At 51.2% G+C, this 21,949-nt stretch overlaps 1 protein-coding gene across 1 annotated transcript in view; it reads left to right on the top strand.

The window, feature by feature from the left end:
• The window catches only part of LOC143522252 (nucleosome-remodeling factor subunit BPTF-like), a 42,473-nt gene that overhangs the window by 4,084 nt on the left and 16,440 nt on the right, over positions 1–21,949 (top strand). The window contains 19 exon segments of the mRNA XM_077016059.1: positions 1,781–2,129; positions 2,353–2,573; positions 4,590–4,775; positions 5,715–5,892; positions 6,977–7,125; positions 7,255–7,430; positions 7,612–7,973; positions 8,360–8,491; positions 9,082–9,211; positions 10,106–10,241; positions 10,372–10,530; positions 10,840–11,147; positions 11,149–12,707; positions 13,816–13,940; positions 14,155–14,283; positions 14,436–14,586; positions 15,145–15,184; positions 15,538–15,757; positions 16,571–16,732. Of these exon segments, the coding sequence (XP_076872174.1) occupies positions 1,781–2,129; positions 2,353–2,573; positions 4,590–4,775; positions 5,715–5,892; positions 6,977–7,125; positions 7,255–7,430; positions 7,612–7,973; positions 8,360–8,491; positions 9,082–9,211; positions 10,106–10,241; positions 10,372–10,530; positions 10,840–11,147; positions 11,149–12,707; positions 13,816–13,940; positions 14,155–14,283; positions 14,436–14,586; positions 15,145–15,184; positions 15,538–15,757; positions 16,571–16,732 (4,872 nt within the window).

Here is a 21,949-nt window from a genome sequence, read left to right as displayed (position 1 = left end):
GTGTGTGCTATGTGTGTGTGTGCTATGTGTGTGTGTGCTATGTGTGTGTGTGCTGCATGTGTGTGTGTGCTGCATGTGTGTGTGTGTGTGTGTGTGTGTGTGTGTGCTGTGTGTGTGTGTGTGTGTGCTGCATGTGTGTGTGTGTGTGCTGCATGTGTGTGCATGTGTGTGCTGCATGTGTGTGCTGCATGTGTGTGCTGCATGTGTGTGCTGCATGTGTGTGCTGCATGTGTGTGCTGCATGTGTGTGCTGCATGTGTGTGCTGCATGTGTGTGCTGCATGTGTGTGCTGCATGTGTGTGCGTGTGTGTGTGTGTGTGTGTGTGTGTGTGCTGCATGTGTGTGTGTGCTGCATGTGTGTGTGTGCTGCATGTGTGTGTGTGCTGCATGTGTGTGTGTGCTGCATGTGTGTGTGTGCTGCATGTGTGTGTGTGCTGCATGTGTGTGCTGCATGTGTGTGCTGCATGTGTGTGTGCTGCATGTGTGTGTGTGCTGCATGTGTGTGTGTGCTGCATGTGTGTGTGTGCTGCATGTGTGTGTGTGCTGCATGTGTGTGTGTGCTGCATGTGTGTGTGTGCTGCATGTGTGTGTGCGCTGCATGTGTGTGTGCGCTGCATGTGTGTGTGCGCTGCATGTGTGTGTGCGCTGCATGTGTGTGTGCGCTGCATGTGTGTGTGCGCTGCATGTGTGTGTGCGCTGCATGTGTGTGTGTGTGCGCTGCGTGTGTGTGTGTGTGCGCTGCGTGTGTGTGTGTGTGCGCTGCGTGTGTGTGTGTGTGCGCTGCGTGTGTGTGTGTGTGCGCTGCGTGTGTGTGTGTGTGTGCGCTGTGTGTGTGTGTGTGTGCGCTGCGTGTGTGTGTGTGCGCTGCGTGTGTGTGTGTGTGCGCTGCGTGTGTGTGTGTGTGCGCTGCGTGTGTGTGTGTGTGCGCTGCGTGTGTGTGTGCGCTGCGTGTGTGTGTGTGCGCTGGATGTGTGTGTGCGTGCGCTGGATGTGTGTGTGCGTGCGCTGGATGTGTGTGTGTGCGTGCGCTGGATGTGTGTGTGTGCGTGCGCTGGATGTGTGTGTGTGCGTGCGCTGGATGTGTGTGTGTGCGTGCGCTGGATGTGTGTGTGTGCGTGCGCTGGATGTGTGTGTGTGCGTGCGCTGGATGTGTGTGTGTGCGTGCGCTGGATGTGTGTGTGTGCGTGCGCTGGATGTGTGTGTGCGTGCGCTGGATGTGTGTGTGTGTGCGCTGGATGTGTGTGTGCTGCATGTGTGTGTGTGTGTGTGTGTGCTGCATGTGTGTGTGTGTGTGTGTGTGTGCTGCATGTGTGTGTGTGTGTGTGTGCTGCATGTGTGTGTGTGCTGCATGTGTGTGTGTGCTGCATGTGTGTGTGCGCGTGTGTGTATCCCCCAGGACCTGTTAGTGGTGAACCATTTGTCTTAATGCAGGTTTTAGAATTAAAATAAGTTTAATTCTTGATGAACTTGATTTAGCTCTGCCACAGACATATTGTTAGACAAAAGCAGTCAACTGAAAGCACCCATCACAGCCAGTTCTGGCCAGCGTCAGCCAGTGTTGGCTACATGTGTGTGAAAGTGACATCATTTAAAGGTTGTGCTCTTTTGAGTGATACACATTAGTTTCATTTTATTACTGTTCATTTACTGACACACCTGTTGTATTTAATTAATTAGTAAAGTAATTGTTGAATCATTTCCATTTGGCCTAAACCTCAACACACGGTGTTTCCATCACCCCTGTGTTGATGTCTGTATGAATCTCCCCCTGGTCTCTGCAGTCCTACAGTTCCTGGTGGATCAGTTTCTGGCCACCAACGTGGCGCGGGAGGAGCTGATGTCGGAGGGCGTGGTGCAGTACGACGACCACTGTCGCGTGTGTCACCGCCTGGGTGACCTGCTCTGCTGCGAGACCTGCTCGGCCGTCTACCACCTGGAGTGTGTGCGGCCGCCCCTGGAGGTGGTGCCCGAGGACGAGTGGCAGTGCGAGGTCTGCGTGGCGCACCAAGTGCCCGGCGTCCGCGACAGCGTCACCGAAAGCCAGAAGGCCCGCCCCTACATCAGGCAGGAGCCAATCGGGTTCGACCGCCACCGCAGGAAGTACTGGTTCCTCAATCGTAGAATCGTAATGTGAGTCCGAAGCTTTGGGACGAATTTGTGGTTGTGAGCAGCGTTTGCTGAGTGTTCGTGCGTATCCGGCCGTGTGTTTACAGTAATTATTGCTAAGTATAGATAAATAGCTTGTGCTAAACTTTTAAACTTCCTCTCATGTTAATTTATTGATGATGCATTGTGGTGATGCAAGACTCATGCCTGCCAAACTACATTACCCACAACCCCCCTCTCCCCCCAGTGAGGAGGACGGTGAGCACGAGAACAAGACCATCTGGTACTACAGCACGCGGGTGCAGCTGGCCGAGCTGATGGACGTCCTGGACCGGGTCTACTGGGAGAAGCCGCTGTGCTCGGCGCTGGAGATGCTGCGTGATGAGATCCACGCCCACATGGACATCACGCAGGAGCTCACCAACAAGGCCCGCGGTGGCAACAAGTGCTACCTGGCCGCTGCCAACGGTAACGGGGGGGGGGGGGGGGGTGGCCCGCACCTAGAACGTCACAAACGATGAAATGAAGGAAATGCAGCTATATCTGGGAAACGGCTTTGGAGGCGGGTTCCTGCTGGGTGGGAGTGGTTTGGTCTTTGAAGGGTTTATAGATCTTCTGGTGTGAATCACAGATTGGTTATCTTTCAGCAATCCTAGAATCAGGTTCAAAGTGGTGTGTGTGTTCTTGGGCGAACGTGCGTGATGTAGTTTGTTAAGGGGCTACAGTGCAGCGCTCCGTTACACTGGACTCTGGGTCCACTGTTGCTTGGACTAAACCTCACGCCGACGCGAACCCTCACGCTAACACGAACCCTCACGCCGACGCGAAGCCTCACGCTAACACGAACCCTTGGCTGGCGAGTTCTCAGTAGAGGGGCTCTTCCCTCTGTGTGTGGTGGTCATGATCTCTCATTAATGGGGGTTCTGTCCTCATCCACAAACCCACTGTCTCTATTGATCTTTTCCAGTAAAGTCCTCTCGTAGTGTGCCAGTGGTTTGGTGCTGGTTTGAGGTGTGTGTGTGTGTGTGTGTGTGTGTGTAGGGAGAGGCTGTGTGTTTAAGAGCCGAGCTGCAAGAGTGGCACAGCTGTAATTATTTGAGAGTGAGACGGAGACACAGAGAGGGAGAGAGATGGGGACAGAGAGAGAGAGAGAGACGGGGACAGAGAGAAGGGTGAGAGGGAGAGAGACGGGGACAGAGAGAGAGAGAGAGACGGGGACAGAGAGAAGGGTGAGAGAGAGAGAGAGAGATGGGGACAGAGAGAGAGAGAGAGAGAGAGAGAGAGACGGGGACAGAGAGAAGGGTGAGAGAGAGAGAGAGAGAGAGAGAGAGAGACGGGGACAGAGAGAAGGGTGAGAGAGAGACGGGGACAGAGAGAAGGGTGAGAGAGAGAGAGAGAGAGAGAGAGAGACGGGGACAGAGAGAGAGAGAGACGGGGACAGAGAGAAGGGTGAGAGAGAGAGAGAGAGATGGGGACAGAGAGAGAGAGAGAGAGAGAGAGACGGGGACAGAGAGAAGGGTGAGAGAGAGAGAGAGAGAGAGAGAGAGAGAGACGGGGACAGAGAGAAGGGTGAGAGAGAGACGGGGACAGAGAGAAGGGTGAGAGAGAGAGAGAGAGAGAGAGAGACGGGGACAGAGAGAAGGGTGAGAGAGAGAGAGAGAGAGAGACGGGGACAGAGAGAAGGGTGAGAGAGAGAGAGAGAGAGAGAGAGAGAGACGGGGACAGAGAGAAGGGTGAGAGAGAGAGAGAGAGATGGGGACAGAGAGAGAGAGAGAGAGAGAGAGACGGGGACAGAGAGAAGGGTGAGAGAGAGAGAGCGAGAGAGAGAGAGAGAGAGAGAGAGAGAGAGACGGGGACAGAGAGAAGGGTGAGAGAGAGAGAGAGAGAGAGAGAGAGAGAGAGAGAGACGGGGACAGAGAGAAGGGTGAGAGAGAGACACACACACACGGCAGGTGAAGAGAAGTTGGCACTTGCAAGCAGAAGAACCCAATAACCGTGAGAGCAAGCTTGAAAAGAGAGGAACAGGAAGTGTGTGTGTGTGTGTGTGTGTGTGTGTGTGTGTGTGTGTGTGTGTGTGTGTGTGTGTGTGTGTGTGGTGCACGACCCAGTTGCTGTTGGAAGATCTGACAGCCTGGTGTTACAGAACTGATGGGATTAAACCCCTGGCAGTGCGGTGGAAATGCTGTTACTTTTCTATTGCAGATGCACTGTTCTCAGATCAGTTGAGGTGCCTCCTTGCTGTACCTGTGTCCCACCACTCACTCTTCCAGACTGATTATGGCCATTCTGCAACTTAAGACTCACTTCCTACTAAGAGTTACTGTTGTGAAATGCTTTAAAAGGTTTTTGAAAGTGCACTGCATTGATCATGACTGAATTAAACACATTTCAGACGTGAAATTAAACACATTTCACATTTCAGACATTTCAAACACATTTTCTTCTCTCCTTTCTGCTCTCTCTCTTTCTCTCTCACACACACAGAGGAGATCCTAGAGCGGCTGAGGTCCAAGCAGGAGGAGAAGATGGAGGAGGTGAAGAGGAGAGCCGCGGAGGATATGGAGAGGTCAAAAAAGGAACAGCTGTCCACGGCCGAGGGGAAGGAGACGGGAACGCCTGCGGAAAAATCCCTACCAGCCCGGACGGGCACGGAAGAAGCCACCTCTGCAGGTAACGAAGGACCCCAAAACCAGTGTCTGATTCCAGTCCCGAAGTAGGTGTAGGTGAGAACCAGAGAGTGTTTGGTCTGTCATGGTCCAGTGGGAGGGAACTGGTCTTGTGACCGGAGGGTCGTGGGTTCAATTCCCAGACCTGAGGCCATGACTGAGGTGCCCTTGAGCAAGACACCTAACTGCTCCCCGGGCGCCGAGCTAGGGCTGCCCACCGCTCTGGGCAAGTGTGATCCACAGCCCCCTAGTAATCACGTGTGTGTGTGTGTGTGTGTGTGTGTGTGTGTGTGTGTTCTAACTGAACAGATGGGTAAATACGGAGGACCAATTTTGATTGCGGTGAAAAACCACAATATGGCACATTTCACATTTTTTTCCACATTTATTTCCGGTATTGTTCTGTACCGGAATTGGTTGTATCTGTGGTCTGTGTGCACTAGAGGGCGCTGTTAAGTCTCTTATTCTGTGCTGTCGGTCAGTCAGCTCGTATGTGGACTGGTGGTTAGGATGAGTATTTTCACACTTCTGTGCGTAGCTCTGTGCAGCAGTACAATGTGTTTAGCAGAGTTTAATTTTTCCAGCAGAGACTCTCTGGAGTTGTTGTTCCTCTGGTGTTGCTGTGTGACTCCACAAACGGGCACGTCTGGAGAGCTGGACGTCCTGGCTGCTTAATGTCAACGTCAGGAGCCTTTCTGCTACTTGGTGTTTGTTTACTTCTTCAGTAAACAAAGAGGTAGTTTGTTGGGCCAGTGTCGGTGGTGTTTGTGGCGCTGGTCACTCACCGGTCCTACGGCAGATTTCTGCTTGAGACCGGATCGGCTGTGTCAGGTGCTGAAGGACCACGGCACTCTGCAGTTCAGGGTTCTGGCGCTCTGCCAAGCCCTGAGCTCTTCGGTTGGACATAAAGCGCTTAGCGCCTCACCAGTGTGTTCCTCTGTAGCCGAGGCGCCCTCTGGTGGCACAGCAAAACACAGCGACTCTGAGTCCCCGGAGCCGCCGGAGCCCGGGGTCTGTGGGACCTCCACCGTCACCCCCACCCGCGGAGCCTCCTGCTGGGCCGGGCGCGGCCGGCGAGCCCCGTGGAGGAGCAGGGCCGGAGGAGACGCCCGAGGTGGCAGGTACACCCCCCCCCCCCCCCCCAATCGCGTGTGTCTTCGTGCCGTCGCCCTGCGGCCTCCTCTGACACGCTCGCATGTCCGCGTCCTGATTGGCTGATTGCTGCTGTGCTTGTATTGCCGCTGCTGAGATTAATGTGTGCAGTCAGTTTCAGCTCCGCTGTTTGGCATCAAGACCTTGTTATTATGGCCACTGCTCTCTCGCTCTCTCTCTCTCTCTCTCTCTCTCTCTCTCTCTCTCTCTCTCTCTCTCTCTCTCTCTCTCTCTCTCTCTCTCTCTCTCTCTCTCTCTCTCTCTCTCTCTCTCTCTCTCTCTCTCTCAATCTCTCTCTCTCAATCTCTCTCTCTCTCAATCTCTCTCTTTCTCAGTCTCTCTCTCTTTCTCTGTCTCTCTCTCTCTCCCTCTCTGTCTCTCTCTCCCTCTCTCTCTCTCTCACTCTCTCTTTCTCTGTCTCCCTCTCTCTCTGTCTCTCTCTCTCTCTTTCTCTCTCTCTCTCTGTCTCTCTCTCCCTCTCTCTCAATCTTGCCATCTCTCTCTGTGCATTCTTCCTACTGCCTGTTTTGATTTGCTGTGTCTCTGTTCCTCCCCTCCGCCCTCTCTGTCAGGTGTGTGTGTGTGTGTGTGTGTGTGTGTGTGTGTGTGTGTGTGTGTGTGTGTGTGTGTGTGTGTGTTTGCTGTAGTACTCGTGCTATGCAGCTCTCTGTGGCTCCCAGTCATACGTTGCCATGCTTGTAATGCAGCATTGCTCGTGTGTGTGTGTGTGTGTGTGTGTGTGTGTGTGTGTGTGTGTTTGTGTTTGTGCATGTGTGTTTGAACTGAAGGAGAAGCTTGAAAGAACCCAGCAGCGTGTGTTTCAGCAGCATGTGTTTCAGCCAACCGTAGCGGTGTCCTTTGGCTCTGGGCTTTGGTGCGCAGGGTTTCAGGGTTTCACCTGCATGGCTGGCTGGTTCTTCCTGCCTCTTCCCTCCCCGTGTTGGCCCGGCCCGGCCTGCTCAGTCCGTCCCTCCGCCATGCGCTGATCAGTTTGCACCTTGTGCTTGCAGAACAGGACTAGTGATGTTCCACTGTTTACCCCCCCCCACAGTGAACTCCCCCGGGTCAGGCGTGGGTGTCGGCGACGCCCCCCCCCTCCCCGCGGCTCCTCCCCACCGCTGACGAGAACAGCCGTGGCAGCCTGAAGGGAGAAGACGACCCAGACGCCACTGAGAGAGCCTCCTGCAGCCAGAACGAGAAAGGTGAGCGTCTCCCACGCCCCCGCCGAGCAGACCCCTCACTCCACCGCCGAGCCGGGCCAGGTTGTTGTTCTGATCCAGCTGTCGGGCAACTCCCTGATCTTACTGAGCAGCTCACGTCCGTCTCTGCAGGTGAGGGGAAGGAGAAGGGGCGGAGCGAGACTGTGGGCGGGGCCCGGGGGGCGTCGAAGGCCACGTGTATGGTGACCCGCCTGCGTAACCCCGACAGCAAGCTAAGCCAACAGAAGAGCCAGCAGGTGGCAGCAGCGATCCACGAGGCCAACAGGGGATACAAGGAGGGGAAGGAGGTGAGTTTGTCCTCCCGTCGTTATTCGTCTTCCCGTCTTTATTCACTCTTTCGTGGGGGCAGCTCGCCCTGCGTCCTGCGCTCCGAACACACGCGTTTGCTCGGGCAGAGGGTGGTTGCAGTTTTGAGGTCTGTTTTGTTGACGGTTTGAGGTTTGTCTTCGTTTTTTTGACTCCGCTCAGGTCCTGGTGCTGGGTCAGCAGGGCGAGCTGGGCCGTCTCAACCCCCGCAGTACCAAGGACCTGGTCATGAAGGGCTCGCTGGGCTCGTACTTCCGCCTGGGTCAGGAGGGCAAGTACCGGGTCTACCAGAACCAGTACAGCACCAACGCGCTGGCCCTCAACAAACACCAGCACCGCGAGGACCACGACAAGCGCCGACACCTCTCGCACAAGTTCTGCACGACGCCGGCCGGCGACTTCAAGTGGAACGGCTCCGTGCACGGATCCAAGACGCTCACCGTCTCCACGCTGAGGCTCACCATCATCCAGCTGGAGAACAACGTGCCCGCGCCCTTCCTGCACCCCAACTGGGCCTCCCACAGGTACGCCGGTGCCGGCCCGGTGAGGGCGGTGTTGACCCGGCTCACCGCGCTGACGACACGGCGGCCAGTCCAGTGTCATATTTAACCGCAGAAATCACGGTGGCGGTTTGGGTCTGAAGTAGCCAGCACAGATCCAGTCCAAGGATCCGCTTCACACGCTTACTGTGATCCATCTCCCAAAACGGAGCTCTGACACACTTGATTACCTGATGAGGGATTCAACAGGAAACACTCAAATCTGGTTGAGCTCACTGTATCCTCCCATGTAGTGATGGGATTCACTGGATACCTTGTTGGACCCATTTTGTTTTCTGTGTTATGCTAACTGTCGTGTGTGTGTGTGTGTGTGTGTGTGTGTGTGTGTGTGTGTGTGTGTTCGTTCACAGGGCTAACTGGATCAAGGCGGTACAGATGTGCAGTAAGGCGCGAGAGTTTGCGCTGGCGTTGGCCATCCTGGAGTGTGCCATCAAACCTGTAGCTCTGCTCCCTGTGTGGAAGGACGCACTGGGACACACACGGTAGCGCTGTGTGTGTGTGTGTGTGTGTGTGTGTGTGTGTGTGTGTGTGTGTGTGTGTGTGTGTGTGTGTGTGTGTAGGGCAGCATGATGGTGAAACCATCAGTTGTGAATGTGTGCTTCACTGTCTCCCTCTTAATTGCCTGCGTTGGGTGCTGACCCAAACTCAGCAGAACCTCTTTAATCCCCGTTTGCTGGGCGTCCCGCTCAAAGCCCGCTGTGCTGCCCACTAACACTGCGACGCTGCACACGATGCTCACCGCGCATCAAACGGGCCGTCTGTTTTGTACACTAATATTTGCGCAGGGCCAGCCGTTAAAAACGGGCCTCCCACTGCAGAGAGTGGAGAGGGGTTTCCGGGCCGGGCCCACACCCTGGTGCTGGCCGAGCCCAACGTCTGCCCTCCCTCACACACCCACCACACCCCTTTAGAGTGGAGCTGAGAGTGGGAGCACGTCCAAACTCAACCCAGAACTTCATTTAGTGGCTCTTTCATCAGACTGGAAGTGTGTGTGTGTGTGTGTGTCTCCACAGACTCAAAGTGTGTGTGAGTGAGCATGTGTGTGTGTGACGGCCACCTCCTCTGACTGCAGGCTGCACCGTATGACGTCTCTGGAGCGAGAGGAGAAGGAGAAGGTGAGGAAGAGGGAGAGGAAGATGGAGGAAGAGGAGATCCTGCAGCAGGCCACCTGGGTCAAATACACCTTCCCTATTAAACACCAGGTGAGAGGCTTGCATTAGTGCACACGTTTACACACGCACGTTCACACACACACGTTCACACACACTCTCTCTTACATAAGTTGTACTTGGCCTGTGTTATACAGAAATGCTTTGATGTCTACATGGAAATCGTTTCTCCTTAATGGTGGTACATGAACACTGGGGTCTAAAGATTGGACACACACACACACACACACACACACACACACACACACACAGCTGACAGATGCGTCTTTTCTGCTCACTTCTGTTTGCACTCTGGAGCTGTTTCAGCGTTTTTTGCCTATAGTTTTTACTAATGACCTACACATTTTGAACTGCCCTTTGCCAGCTTAATTAAAATAATGTCCATATACTCCAGGTGTTTGTGCGTGAACGGTGGCAGCATCTTATCAAGCCTTGATAAAGTCCCAAGAGTCTCTGTGTAGAATGCATTAGTTTGATCCGTTAAGATGATGATCTAGTCCAGGGGTAATCAATTAAATCTTTCCGCGGACCATTTTTGGCAGATAGCTCAGACCTTAGGTCTGGGGTTGAACGAAAGTTGTTGAGCGGGGGGGGCGAACGTAACACTCAAATGGGTGCTGAACGTAACGCTCATCTGAAAATAAATTCTCCGGTTTAAAATATAGTCTCCCCTTAAAATTTTTTTGGCATTTGGGTCCGTATCCAGTTAATCAGGAATGTGATTGGGTCCGGACAGGACGGCGTTCGGGTCCGGATCCGGACCGCGGTCCGCCATTTGGTGATACCTGATCTAGTGTATCAGATGATGACACTAGTGTTCTAGTGTAGTGGCGTAGTACACCAGTAGTGGGATACCAGTACCACTGGACTTTTACAGCACACAGTACTGGGCGATCAGGTGTTTTTACTGGTCTTCTTCTTCTGTAGGTGTGGAAGCAGAAAGGGGAGGAGTACAGGGTGACCGGGTACGGGGGGTGGAGCTGGGTCAGCCGCACACACGTCCATCGCTTTGTACCCCGGTTACCTGGCAACACCAACCCCAACTACCGCAAGGAGCTGGAGGGTGGGTACTGTGTGTGTGTGTGTGTGTGTGTGTGTGTGTTGGTGGGGGGGGGTCATGCTTCAGTTTAATTCCTTCACCCTGTTGATTCACACTGTAAATGTTTCTGTTATATTTTGTGGGGTGATATTAGCTGCCAGAAGCGGTCAACACACTGTGGATCAGAACAAGGCAGAAAGTGTCACGCCTCTTGAAGTGGCCAAGACGGACCCTGCCGAGGAGGAAGAGGAGGATGAGCAAGAGATGAAGACTGAAGCGAAAACATCAGACATTCAGCCGGATGCTTCAACAGGTGTCTGCATTTCACATTAATCTTCACTCCCCCCCCTTTTCCAGTCCTCTGTTTACTTTAAACTGTATTTTGCTGTCCGACGACTTTGAATAATAGTTATTTTTAATTAAGCCTGCAGCAGTCGTGCCACTGTTGGCCTCTCAGTTGTTCGTGCATTTGTTTCCTTTGGGAAGTTTCCGGAAATTACATTCCATGTGTTGATGTAGCGTTGTTGGAGCATGGAGCTGCTGTTTTTGTCTCTCATACTGATCAGTTGAGCAGTTACATCTTTATATGTAAACATGTTACTCTTGGCTCCTTGAACTTCAGGTGACGACCCCTTCAGGCAGGAAGACGAGGCCCCCAGACCGGCGTCTCCTGCTCATCTGCCCTTTGACTTGGTCAACGTGAGCGAGGGCTTCCTGCTGCGGACGGCCTACAAGAAGAAGGTCAAGGCTTCCAAGCTGGACGTGCTTCTGGAGCGGCGGGTGAAGCAGCACGCCATCGACGAGAAGCAGCGCGCCGACTGCCGAAGGCTCGCCATCGTGACCAACCCCAAGGTCGTGATCCATAGGCTCGAGGTTAAGACGGAACCACAGGCAGCGATGACGACCCCCCGCGCGACCCGAGCTCACGACGCCCGCAGGGGAGCGAGAGACCCCCAGCGAGGCTAAAGAGCTTACGCGATTCGTCCTGGGTTTGACGGAACCTCTGGACCAGGCTGTTGGTCAGGATGCGGATACCAAGTCACACCAAAGGACAGGTGGGTCAGCAGGTAACAGTGGGGGGCAGAGAGGACCAGCTGGAGGTAGTAACACGCCTGGACTGAGTCAGTCTCAGTGTGGCGCTGAGGTGCAGCTACAAGCATCTACGCCGCCTTTCTCAGGGGACAGCGATAAGCAACGCGCTACCAAGGACACCAGCATCCTACACCTGCACGGGGACGATACCGCTCTCCCTTCCAGTGAGGGCAGCAGTGAGCAAAATATCAACAGCATAGGCAACCGGCAAACGAGTCAAAGTACGCCAGCACAACTGAATAAAGTTACGTCGTTTGGAGAAAACGGGACCGGGTGCAGGGAAGACGAGAGCAAAGGGAAGACGGCGATGGACGATGGGAGCGCAGAAGGAACCCGAGCGCCTCGCCCGGCCTCGCAGATGAACGGGCAAGAGTTGGTTTCAAACACGGTGCCCGTCATCAGGGACGGCTCCTTGAGTCTGACTAATAGTGTTGTAAGTAAGATGAATGATGGGGTAGTAGAGGATGATGGGAAGACTCTCTCCCTGAAGGACACCCTGAAGCCCTTGCTCAATGGAAGCACTGTTCTGGACGGGGAGCCCGAGAGGACGAACAGCACGGAATCCGCAGGGGAAAACCCGGACTATCTTCCCCCTCAGAAGGTCCCCCGTCTGGGGCACACGGTGGAGGAGCTGGCCTTGTCCTCTCCAACCATACCTAAAGCGGTGCCTACGATGGACAGCAAAGACCACGACAGCATGGAGGCCAGGCTGGGCGGGGCAGGGGCGGACGAGAGGACGGTTTTACCTTCTCCTGTGCTGTCTACGGAGGACTCGAGCCTCAGCAGCGATTTTACGGAGGGAAACTGCAATAGTGCTTCGACCACGCCGACCGAGTCATCGCTGGTCACACAAGTCATGACCACCACCTCCAGCACCACCACCACCACCACGGTTTGCACGGAGTCCTGGACGCAGTCTCGGACGGCTGGAGGCGCCGTAACGGCGAGCTCCTCGGTGGAAAGCGTTGCTGTCTCCACCCTCACCACCGCGACCAAAACCACCGTTACGCACACGGCCTCCCCCATCCCTCGGGGGCAGTCGGAACGCCTGTCCGTCACCAAGGAGACGAACACCACCCTCACGTCCTCGTCCGCGAACGGCTCGCCCTTGCCGGTGTCCTTGACCGTCACCAGGGAGCACGCCACCCGAGAGCGGGTGCAGCTGCAGAAGTTCGTCCAGACCAAGAAGACGCGCTCGGGCACGGCCCTGCCGTCCTACCGCAAGTTCACCACCAAGAGCAGCAAGAAGAGCATCTTCGTGCTGCCTGGGGATGAGCTGAAGAGACTAGCGCGGAACGGCGGCTTCAGGGAGGTACCGGTGTTCAGCTACAGTGCCAAGCCTGCCACGGACATCTGGCCGTACCCTTCTCCAAGACCCACGTTCGCCATCACCTGGAGGTCAGTTCCGCCTTCACTTGGGTCAAACTCGGCTCTTTAATATCTATTAGGGTCTTAATATAGTAGATATATAATAAGATAGCTAGATTAAATTCCTGCATCTAACGCCTCATCCAGGAAGGCAGGCGGGCATTTGAGATGATGTTGATTTGCAAGATTGTCTTCAGCAGATTTCCCAGGGGTTCAGGTGGTGACCTGGTCTTGTAGAAACAACACTCACTCACCTCCTTATTTAAATTTTTGCTATTTAGCAGACACTCTTGTGCAGAGATACTTACAACTTTCATCTGCTCATAGATTGTGTCCTACCCAGCACAGTAGAGTTCAAGATACACTTGAACTAGAATACCAGCACTACACCAACACTTCACCTTGACCAACACCAGCACTACACCAACACTTCACCTTGACCAACACCAGCACTACACCAACACTTCACCTTCACCAACACCAGCACTACACCAACACTTCACCTTCACCAACCCTTCACTGTGTCCTGTTCTGTGTCCTGTTCTGTGTTTGTACCATCTCGACTCCACTGGCCCAAACATACAATTATTTTTATAGGCTGTGCGCTCAAGACGTTACTCATCTTAACTCAATAGTCAGAACGAGACAGTGGTGCCATGACCACTGGAGACGCTTTTTTCCCCATCCTTCAAAAGGAATGCTGGGGGAAAAACGGATATCTTTCCTTATTTGTTCTGTTTTAAAACATTAGCTCAACTTGTTAAATTGTCCAAAATAAATAAAAGTGCCATTAGGGCTGTGTTTAGCTGAGGGCAAAGCCAAACGTCTTTCTGCAAAACAAATGATGAAATAACTAAAAATGTTTTGCCATTGTTATCTGTTGCGCTTCATTTATTGTTTCGTTGATGCCAGCAGCCATAATGAAAACTTCTTGTAGCCAGAAAATGTACAAAAAGTACACGAGACTTCTACTGGTTTTTTTGTTTTCATGGTTGCATGACCACTGTACGTTTGTCAAATAAAAGTATGTCCTACAATGTAAGCGTCGGTTCCAGTAGGTATGGGTCAGGTAACGCTGTCAGCGTCATGTTGGCTTGACCGTAATGGCGTGACTTGTGGGGGTGTGGTTGGGGTTCAGATATCGTCTCCAGACCGTGAAGTCGTTGGCAGGAGTGAGTCTGATGTTGAGGCTGCTCTGGGCGTGTCTGCGCTGGGACGACATGGCCGTGAAACCCGCCTCCAACGCTGGGACGACTCGCACGGGTAAATCAGCCCCACCACCGCGGGGCAGCACGGAGCAGCTGTTGCTCACTGCTGGGTTTGCGTCTGTGGTTTTAATTCCAGTAACTACTTTGTCCAAAAGGGTTTTTTTCCAGCTTATGTCTCCCACAAATATACAAATAATGGAGTCGTGTGTCATTCCCACAGTTGTGAGGATTCTTATTATTGCTTGTGTGTGTGTGTGTGTGTCATACAGAAACGTCAGACACGGACATCACCACCACGGAGATCATCAAGCGTAGAGATGTCGGGCCGTACGGGATCAGGTCGGAATACTGCATACGGAAAATCATCTGTCCCATTGGGATTCCAGAGGAGCCCAAAGGTGAGAACAGCCACAGTCCATCTGGGAGATTTTGCTGCAGCTGCCAGGAAGATTCCAGCATTTCTAGTTAATTGGGAGTGTGATGCGTTTAGCCAGAAGAAGAGTGAGCTGGTTTGCGTGGGGGTGTTAACGCGGGAGCTGGTGTGCCACAGAGACGCCCACGCCACAGAGGAAGGGTCTCCGCTCCAGCGCCCTGCGACCCAAACGGCCCGAGCCCACCAAGCAGACCGGCCCCATTGTCATCGAGACCTGGGTACCCGAGGAGGAACTCGACCTGTGGGAGATCAGAGCCTTCTCGGAGCGGTATGATTTCGTCACCAAAACACACACGCACATACACAGACACACACACGTGACTGAAATTCGAAATTATGTCTCAGTAACATAATGAACTTGTAGGATATTCCAAAGAAATGTTTTATATATGTTCTAATGGGAAGTCTTGACTTTTGACTTTCTTTGTGGAACCAAATATCACTGAAAATATGTCTTATATTCTCGGTTCTTTAAAGTAGCCACCTTTTGAATACTGCTTCGCTCACTCTTGGCAATCTCTTGAAAAGTTTCACACTATTGTTAAGTATATAATTCCACGTGTGTTATTTCATAGTTTTGATGCCTTCAGTGTGAATCTACAATTTTCATAGTCATGAAGATACAGAAAACTCTTTGAATGAGAAGGTGTGTCCAAACGTTTGGTCTGTACTGTATGCTGTACACGTTTTAAGCACCGTAGGTCACTGTGGCTATGGGGCACATGTTACGGTACTCTGAGTGCAGTGTTAACAATTCAGCCGCTTAGAAAGCCGCTGCAGATGTGTCCGAGTCCTTGGTAACTTGGTTTCTCTCCGTCGGGTCCAGGGCGGAGAAGGAGAAGGTCCAGGCAGCAGAGCAGGCCAAGGTTAGTGCTCGGAGGAAAGCTTTGGAGCTTCATCAGCAGGTGGGAAGACGGTTGGGGTCGCGGGTCGCGCTCCACTAACACCGTGCAGCCGCCAAGACGTTCCACTTCCGGTCCTGTTTAGATTCGAGTCCCATTTCAATTCAGATCTTGCTAATGACCATGTGGTGGGACTTCTTTCTTATGTATAAATTCAAAAAGAAATCCAAAGAATATGTTCTTAAAAAAACTAAATAATAATTAATGGAAATGTACTGTAAGCTCTATTACTCATAGCTAAGCAAATTTCCATGTTGTTTCCTACCAGTGTGATCACATTGGTCTTGAGTGCCAACTGTTGCCTTCTACTGTTCTAGAAGCGTGTCGAACAAAAGCAAACGTCTGGAGCAGCGTCCGCTTCCTCCAGCAGCCCCGTCACCCCCACCACTCCAAAGGTGATGGTAGGGTCCCTCACCAGCCAGGTCACCCCTGGAACCAAAGTGGTACTGGCCACCAAGATGGGCACACCAGTCACATTCCAGCAAAACAAGAACTTCCAGCAGACATTTGCTACCTGGGTCAAAGGTCAAGGCCAAGGTAAGGGACCGCCCCAGACTGCGAGTTCTAGCCACGCACCCCCGCGACGTCACCCCTTTGCTGCACACGCCTGATCTGTGTTTGTCGGGAATGTACCACACCATCCGAGTCGCTGCACCATCCTGTGTGACGTTCAACCTCTCGTACGCTCTCACTCCTCTCTTCTTTTAACCACACCGCCCTTCTCACTCTTCTCTGTTCTGCACGTTTTCATTCTTGTTTATTTCCATTCGCTTTGATCTCACGTTTACGGGTTCGTCCTTGAAGCCAAACCACCAGAGTGCTTGTCCGCCGTCACCATCCAGCACTGCGTGGCCCTTTGCTGTTGTCATAGCAGTGGAGTCTTTCATCTTTGTTTGTTTTTTGTGACATGGTCCGCATGAGACGCTGCATGCTCTGGTTGGCCGAGTGCAGACTCCGTGTAGGTAGCTCTGGCTGCCCATTGGTTGACCATTGGCTGACCATTGGTTGATTTGACCATTGGCTCACCGTTGGCTGGCTGGTGGTTGTATGGTGGCTTGTGTTTGGACGAGCACGGCGCAGCATGTGTTGTGAGGAGTCTGAGATATATATATATATATATATATATATATATATATATATATATATATATATATATATATATACTATTTATTTTTTATTTAGTATATGTTCATTTTTAACAGCGAACGATCGATTATTGGCCTTTGTTTGCTCCACCCACTCCATCTATTTTGCCCCGCCCATTATCTCCCACGATATTTTTAACGCTTTACACGCACATGCACATATAGATATTAATATGCACATATTAATTTTACGGTGCGCTCTCAGTCTCCACCAGCAGCACCGTCACCTCCGTCTCCACCATGACGGGGCAAACCTTCCAGATCTCGGGCAGTCCCGTGTCCGTGGCCGGCAACGTTGTGACGGCCAAACTGCCTCTGCCCGCCAACAGCAAGATCGTGACGCTCAGCGTGCCCACCACGCAAGGAGGTACCGCTGCAGACGCCGACGGGCCTACACCTCCCCCACACCTGCTGGGCCTGAACTCCACACACCTCAGCTTTTTCCCCCCATGAAATAAACGATTTTCCATAAAACGTAGGAACATTTTTAAAGGGGGAAAAAAATTTAATGCCCCCGTTTATCACCCGTTTGTTGCTATGGAAATAATCGAACAAGAATCATTTTCGCAAAAAGTTAGCGTTGCAAAGTTATAATGCTAATGCTAGCCTGTTTGCTAACTTACCTGTGCACATTTCTGTTTTGAATAGAGATGTTGAAGTTTAGTAAACACTGATAATCCTGGTCTTGACAAGCATTTAGTTGGAATTACACACATGGCTGTTTCGTTTTGGAAGCGGTTTGAGGCTCCAGTGTCTTGCTGAGCTACCGTCACCTAGCAGAGCGCCGCTTAGCTACAGAGAATCATGTTAAACAGAAGTTTTCAGCTCTGTGTAAAGGAATGATGTTCAGTGCTTAGCGCTCTTAAGTTAGCATATTGGCCATTAGCTGTTAGTTAGGCATGTCAGGCTACCATAGTTAAGTTGTTTCTATCCTAGCCATGAAGCCAGCTAGCATAGTAAGTAAATGCCGTGAATTATAGCATTTGTCTTCTAAAATTCACTTTTAGTTTTTACATTAGTGATATTTCCTGTGAATTTGGTAGGGGCCATGTTGATGGCTCAACACTCATCGAGACCTGTGGCCTATTGCTGAACCTTAGTGACAACTTTTGACATTTACTGACCACAACATCCACCCCTCCCAGAGAGAGAGCCCCCCCCCCCCCCTCATATTCTTTACACTATTCCCACTATTAGTTCACTAATAACCCCAAACACACACACACACACACCCCTACGGACAGCTACAGACATGTACTGCATGGGGGCAGACTGAAGCACTGTGCTACAGACTCATTTTGACATTACATTTTACAGAATTCCATGTTTTGCAGCCAGCTTGGCTAATTATCAGTGAATTCAGAAACTCGGTTTGCAGTAAATGCATTTTGCAAATTCCCAGGAGGTTCAGTACAGTCATTTTAGATGCGTCTAAATAGCGCATGAAAAATGACCCTGGGCTTTCAGATGATGATGGAAGGTGCTAAATGGTGGATTACCCGTCTAAGCCGTGTTAACATACTGCTGATGTTGGCGTTGGTTTAGTATTAGTGCGAGATTTTCTCACTCGCGTGCTGCCAGGTCGAGATGCTCTTGTGAGCTAACGCTCAGGGGCGTGTCACTCACACACACAACCCCCCCCCCCCCCCCCCGTGTGTGCCAACTGGTCGTCACGGCGCCATGGCCTGTGACTAGCCATTAGTCACCAGACCTGGCAAAGTGATGCAAGAAGAGTGACCTCATCCGGAATAGGAGCGCTTGTGTGACCTCACTGGGAGGGAGGGAGGGAGGGAGGGAGGGAGAGAGAAAGAGAGGGAGAGAGAGAGACGTAAGGAAGGGGAGAAAAATATTACTCAGTTTTGGGTCTCTCTTTTTTTTTTTAATTTCTTTATAAATCTTCGCATGATCTTTTCTGTCGTCTTCTCTCTTTCTTCTGCTGCCGAGCTCCGGTCACAAACCCGCGTTGTCACACAGGTGAACGATACTAGGACATCATCTGCACTACAGCAAATGTTGCGTCCCCCTTCACGTCCCCCTTCACACCCCGCCTCACATCCCGGTTTCTGCAGTTTTCACACTCTTCCCTTGCGGTGCTTAGACATCCCAAACTCTTCTACAGCACAAATGGGCCACGCAGCACAGCTTTGAGCTCGAAGGAAAACATGTCTAACAAAAAAAAAATGACTCGCTTGAATTACAAACACAAGATCGCATGTAAAATCTGGTGTCTTTATGTTTTAGTTTTGTTCTGTTTTTTGTGTTTTGTTGATTATTATTTTTTGTATCCTGGAGCACGAGAGACATTAAAAAGATTTAGATGATGACAAATAACGTTTATTGGCAAACCAGGAATCCAGAAATTATGGCATTCTTTCGTTTACAATAGGTTTGTTTTCCTCTGGTAATTATGATTATATCTCAGAATTTGGATTAGTGGTTGGCCTTGATCCGGAAACCTCAAAACGACACGCCAGACCTACTACAGAGCATGAGACACACACCCTCTCAGTGATCACACACCAGCACAAGAACCGCTTCATTAGAGCGGAACTTGTAAATTGCTTGATAAACTCAATTCAGCTAGAGAGAGCTCTGTGTGTTTGTGTGTGTGTTTGTGTGTGTGTTTGTGTGTGTGTGTGTGTGTGTGTGAGAGAGAGAGAGAGAGAGCACAAGCTTTTAACAGACGGGCGTGTGTTTTTCCACCCGGCCGTCTCAGGTGCCGTGTTTGTTCTGCACAGGGAGTGTGCATGAAAGCGTCTTTTCCCCTCCTGCGCAGTGCAGGTAGCGTCGGCCGCACAGAGAGCTCCGTTCTGCTCTCTCCACACCACCGCAGCGCAGAAGAGTGTCACTTAACGCCTCCCCGAGCCTCCGGCCCGCCAGAGTGCTCGTTTGACGTGCGGCTGGAAACGCACCCCGCCCGTTCCTCCACCCTCAGATCACCGCGTCTGAAACGGGGCGTGGGGTTGACCCTAGGTGCTCGGCTGCTGGCCTGTGGTTACTCCCTGGCCGCCGTACAAAGCCCCAGTGAGCGAGTGTGGCTGGGGTTGGAATCCAAGAGAGTTATTTGTTTGTTTTAATGTTCTCCGGTTTGCAGCCGGAACGCTTGCAGGGTTCTCCTCGTCACTTAGGGAATCCGAGACGCTAAAAGATGAAACGCTTTTCCGCCCCTGCGTCTGGAGACGGGCGAATTGCACAGCTCCATCCATCATTCAGAAGTTTCTCTGGCTTTGCTCCGCCCCTCCCTCAGATCTCATTGGCTCTTTGAAGAGGCCTGTTTACCTGTATTGAAGCTGTTTGCTGTGGCAACCATCAAAGGACATTAAAAGCAACCCTGCGTACAAATAATCCATTGAGCTGTAATTAACATCCTGAAATGAACCTTCAGATCCTGTAGGAGGTCTCCTGGCTGGGCCCACCTGTGTACAGAGGCCGTGTCTAGAGGCTCAGGGTTTGGTGCCATCTGTTGGGTTGTAGTAGCGGACAGTTCAACTAAAAGTGCTCATTACTGTTGTGTGATGGTCCATTTTCTGCATTTTAATTTTCTTTGTTTTCATCTAAAATATCACCACTGCTTCAGAGTGATTCACAGGTCACTAATGAAAGAAATGTGGACTTCAGATTCAGTGGATTTTATTTTATTTTTTTCGCCTTCCTGGATTCACTCGAATCTTAGTAGAGATATGAATCTGCGTAATCTTAACTGACTCTCAATGGTTTGAGACTGAGTGGGTGGTTCTCGTGGTTGCGTTTGGGGTTAACTGGACTTGGCTTGAGGCATGACGCCCTGGAGCTTGTTTCCAGGATTACTATGGGGTGGCTCCCAAGACTGTTCTTGAAAACCTGAAAAAATGTGGAGAATTCTGAGGATCCTGTTGTCGGGCCTTTCTTTTAGATCCAAATCTGTTTAATCCAATCACAGAAAGCACTACGGAGGCTGCTAGCCAAGACGCTTGTGTGTGGAGGTATGTCAACTCCGCCCCCACAAGCCCCGCCCCCCCAGCACTGCCCTGTGAACTGCCCCAAGCTGCTCCTGCCGCGCATCATTAAATCCTGACCAATCCAGAGAGACTCTGAGTCTGGCGGCAAGTTGGGGTTCTGCAGTGGGGGTGGGGGAGCGCTGCCTTTAGCGCACACCACACGGCTGTAAAGAGTGTCCCCGTGTCCCCACACGGCTGTAGAGTGTCCCCATGTCCCCACACGGCTGTAAAGAATGTCCCCACGCGGCTGTAAAGTGTCCCCACGTGGCTGTAAAGAGTGTCACCACACGGCTGTAAAGACTGTCCCCGTGTCCCCACGCGGCTGTAAAGAGTGTCCCCACCAGTGGTGGACGAAGTACACCAATTATGTACTTGAGTAAAAGTACAGTTACCTTGCATTGAATATTACTCAAGTAAAAGTAAAAGTATTCACCTCAATTTTTTACTTGAGTAGAAGTACAAAAGTATCTGCCTTCAAAAATACTTAAGTAGTAAAAGCAAAAACCTTTTTTTTTCTTAGCGTCACATCAAAACCCCTAGGCCTACTCGATCAAAAGGTGAACAGGAAACAGTGCCTTACATTTGCCTAGCAAACACAAAATACACAAAACTAGCCTATATTATCCTCACAACATTCATCTCCAAACTTTATCCATATTAATAATTCACACTAGAAAGGTAGACAAGTGGACAAACAGTTTTATATAAAAACATAATTCACCACCAAACAGAACAATAATTTCGAACCGGCCACTTCAGTCCTAGCTTGGGGGACTTTTTCTGAGGTTCTACGTTGTCCACCACATGGCGGGACAGGGAAACTAGAAGCTCTAGCACCTAGAACTAGAACTGTGTGCAGCCCAACCAACTGAACTCATAATATTAAACTTGGCCGAATAACTAATATAATAATAATCAGAGTTGCCAACTCTCACGCAATGAGCGTGAGACACACGCATTGACTGTCTTTACCAGAGACCGTTTTCACTCGCACTACACTTCACATACATACATACAAAAAATCTAGTTTATTTACCTCTGATCTACATCTATGATTCAATGAGTTACTAGTTCGCTGTGGCGCCAACCACTGGCGATCGATCGCGACATAATACTTAATTTGTGTCCAACAATTTACACTCGCCGCCACCCCTGCCAACATTTTACACACATGCCGCCGCCCCGCCCCCCAACCCTGATAATAATAATTTTAATAATAATTTTAATAATTTTGCTTCGCTCATATTTACTTGCCTTCGCCTCCCTCATATGAATAAATTGCGAAGTTCGCTTCGCTTGGCCAAATTCGCGTGTATGTGTTCCCGGCTTTAACGTTTGATGTGGGAGTCTCCTGTGTTAAACTGGCGCTTAGCATCTCCACAGATTGCAATTCGGGTACTAGCACATTGCTTTGGATAAAAGCATCTGTTAAATGTAGTGTACTTCAATGTGATATAATTAACCGGGGTATATAAACCTACTAATCTAATGGTGAACTTACTTCGATGTGTTTTTTCAAGTTTGACAGCGAGTTCATAAATGATGACAGCGATGTGTTCTTCGGAATGCAGAGGAGGAATACGAATAATTCTTCTTTTCGAGGAATA

Source organism: Brachyhypopomus gauderio, chromosome 8 (assembly GCF_052324685.1).
Source record: "Brachyhypopomus gauderio isolate BG-103 chromosome 8, BGAUD_0.2, whole genome shotgun sequence".
Lineage (NCBI taxonomy): Eukaryota > Metazoa > Chordata > Actinopteri > Gymnotiformes > Hypopomidae > Brachyhypopomus > Brachyhypopomus gauderio.
This window is presented reverse-complemented; position numbering and strand designations above follow the sequence as displayed.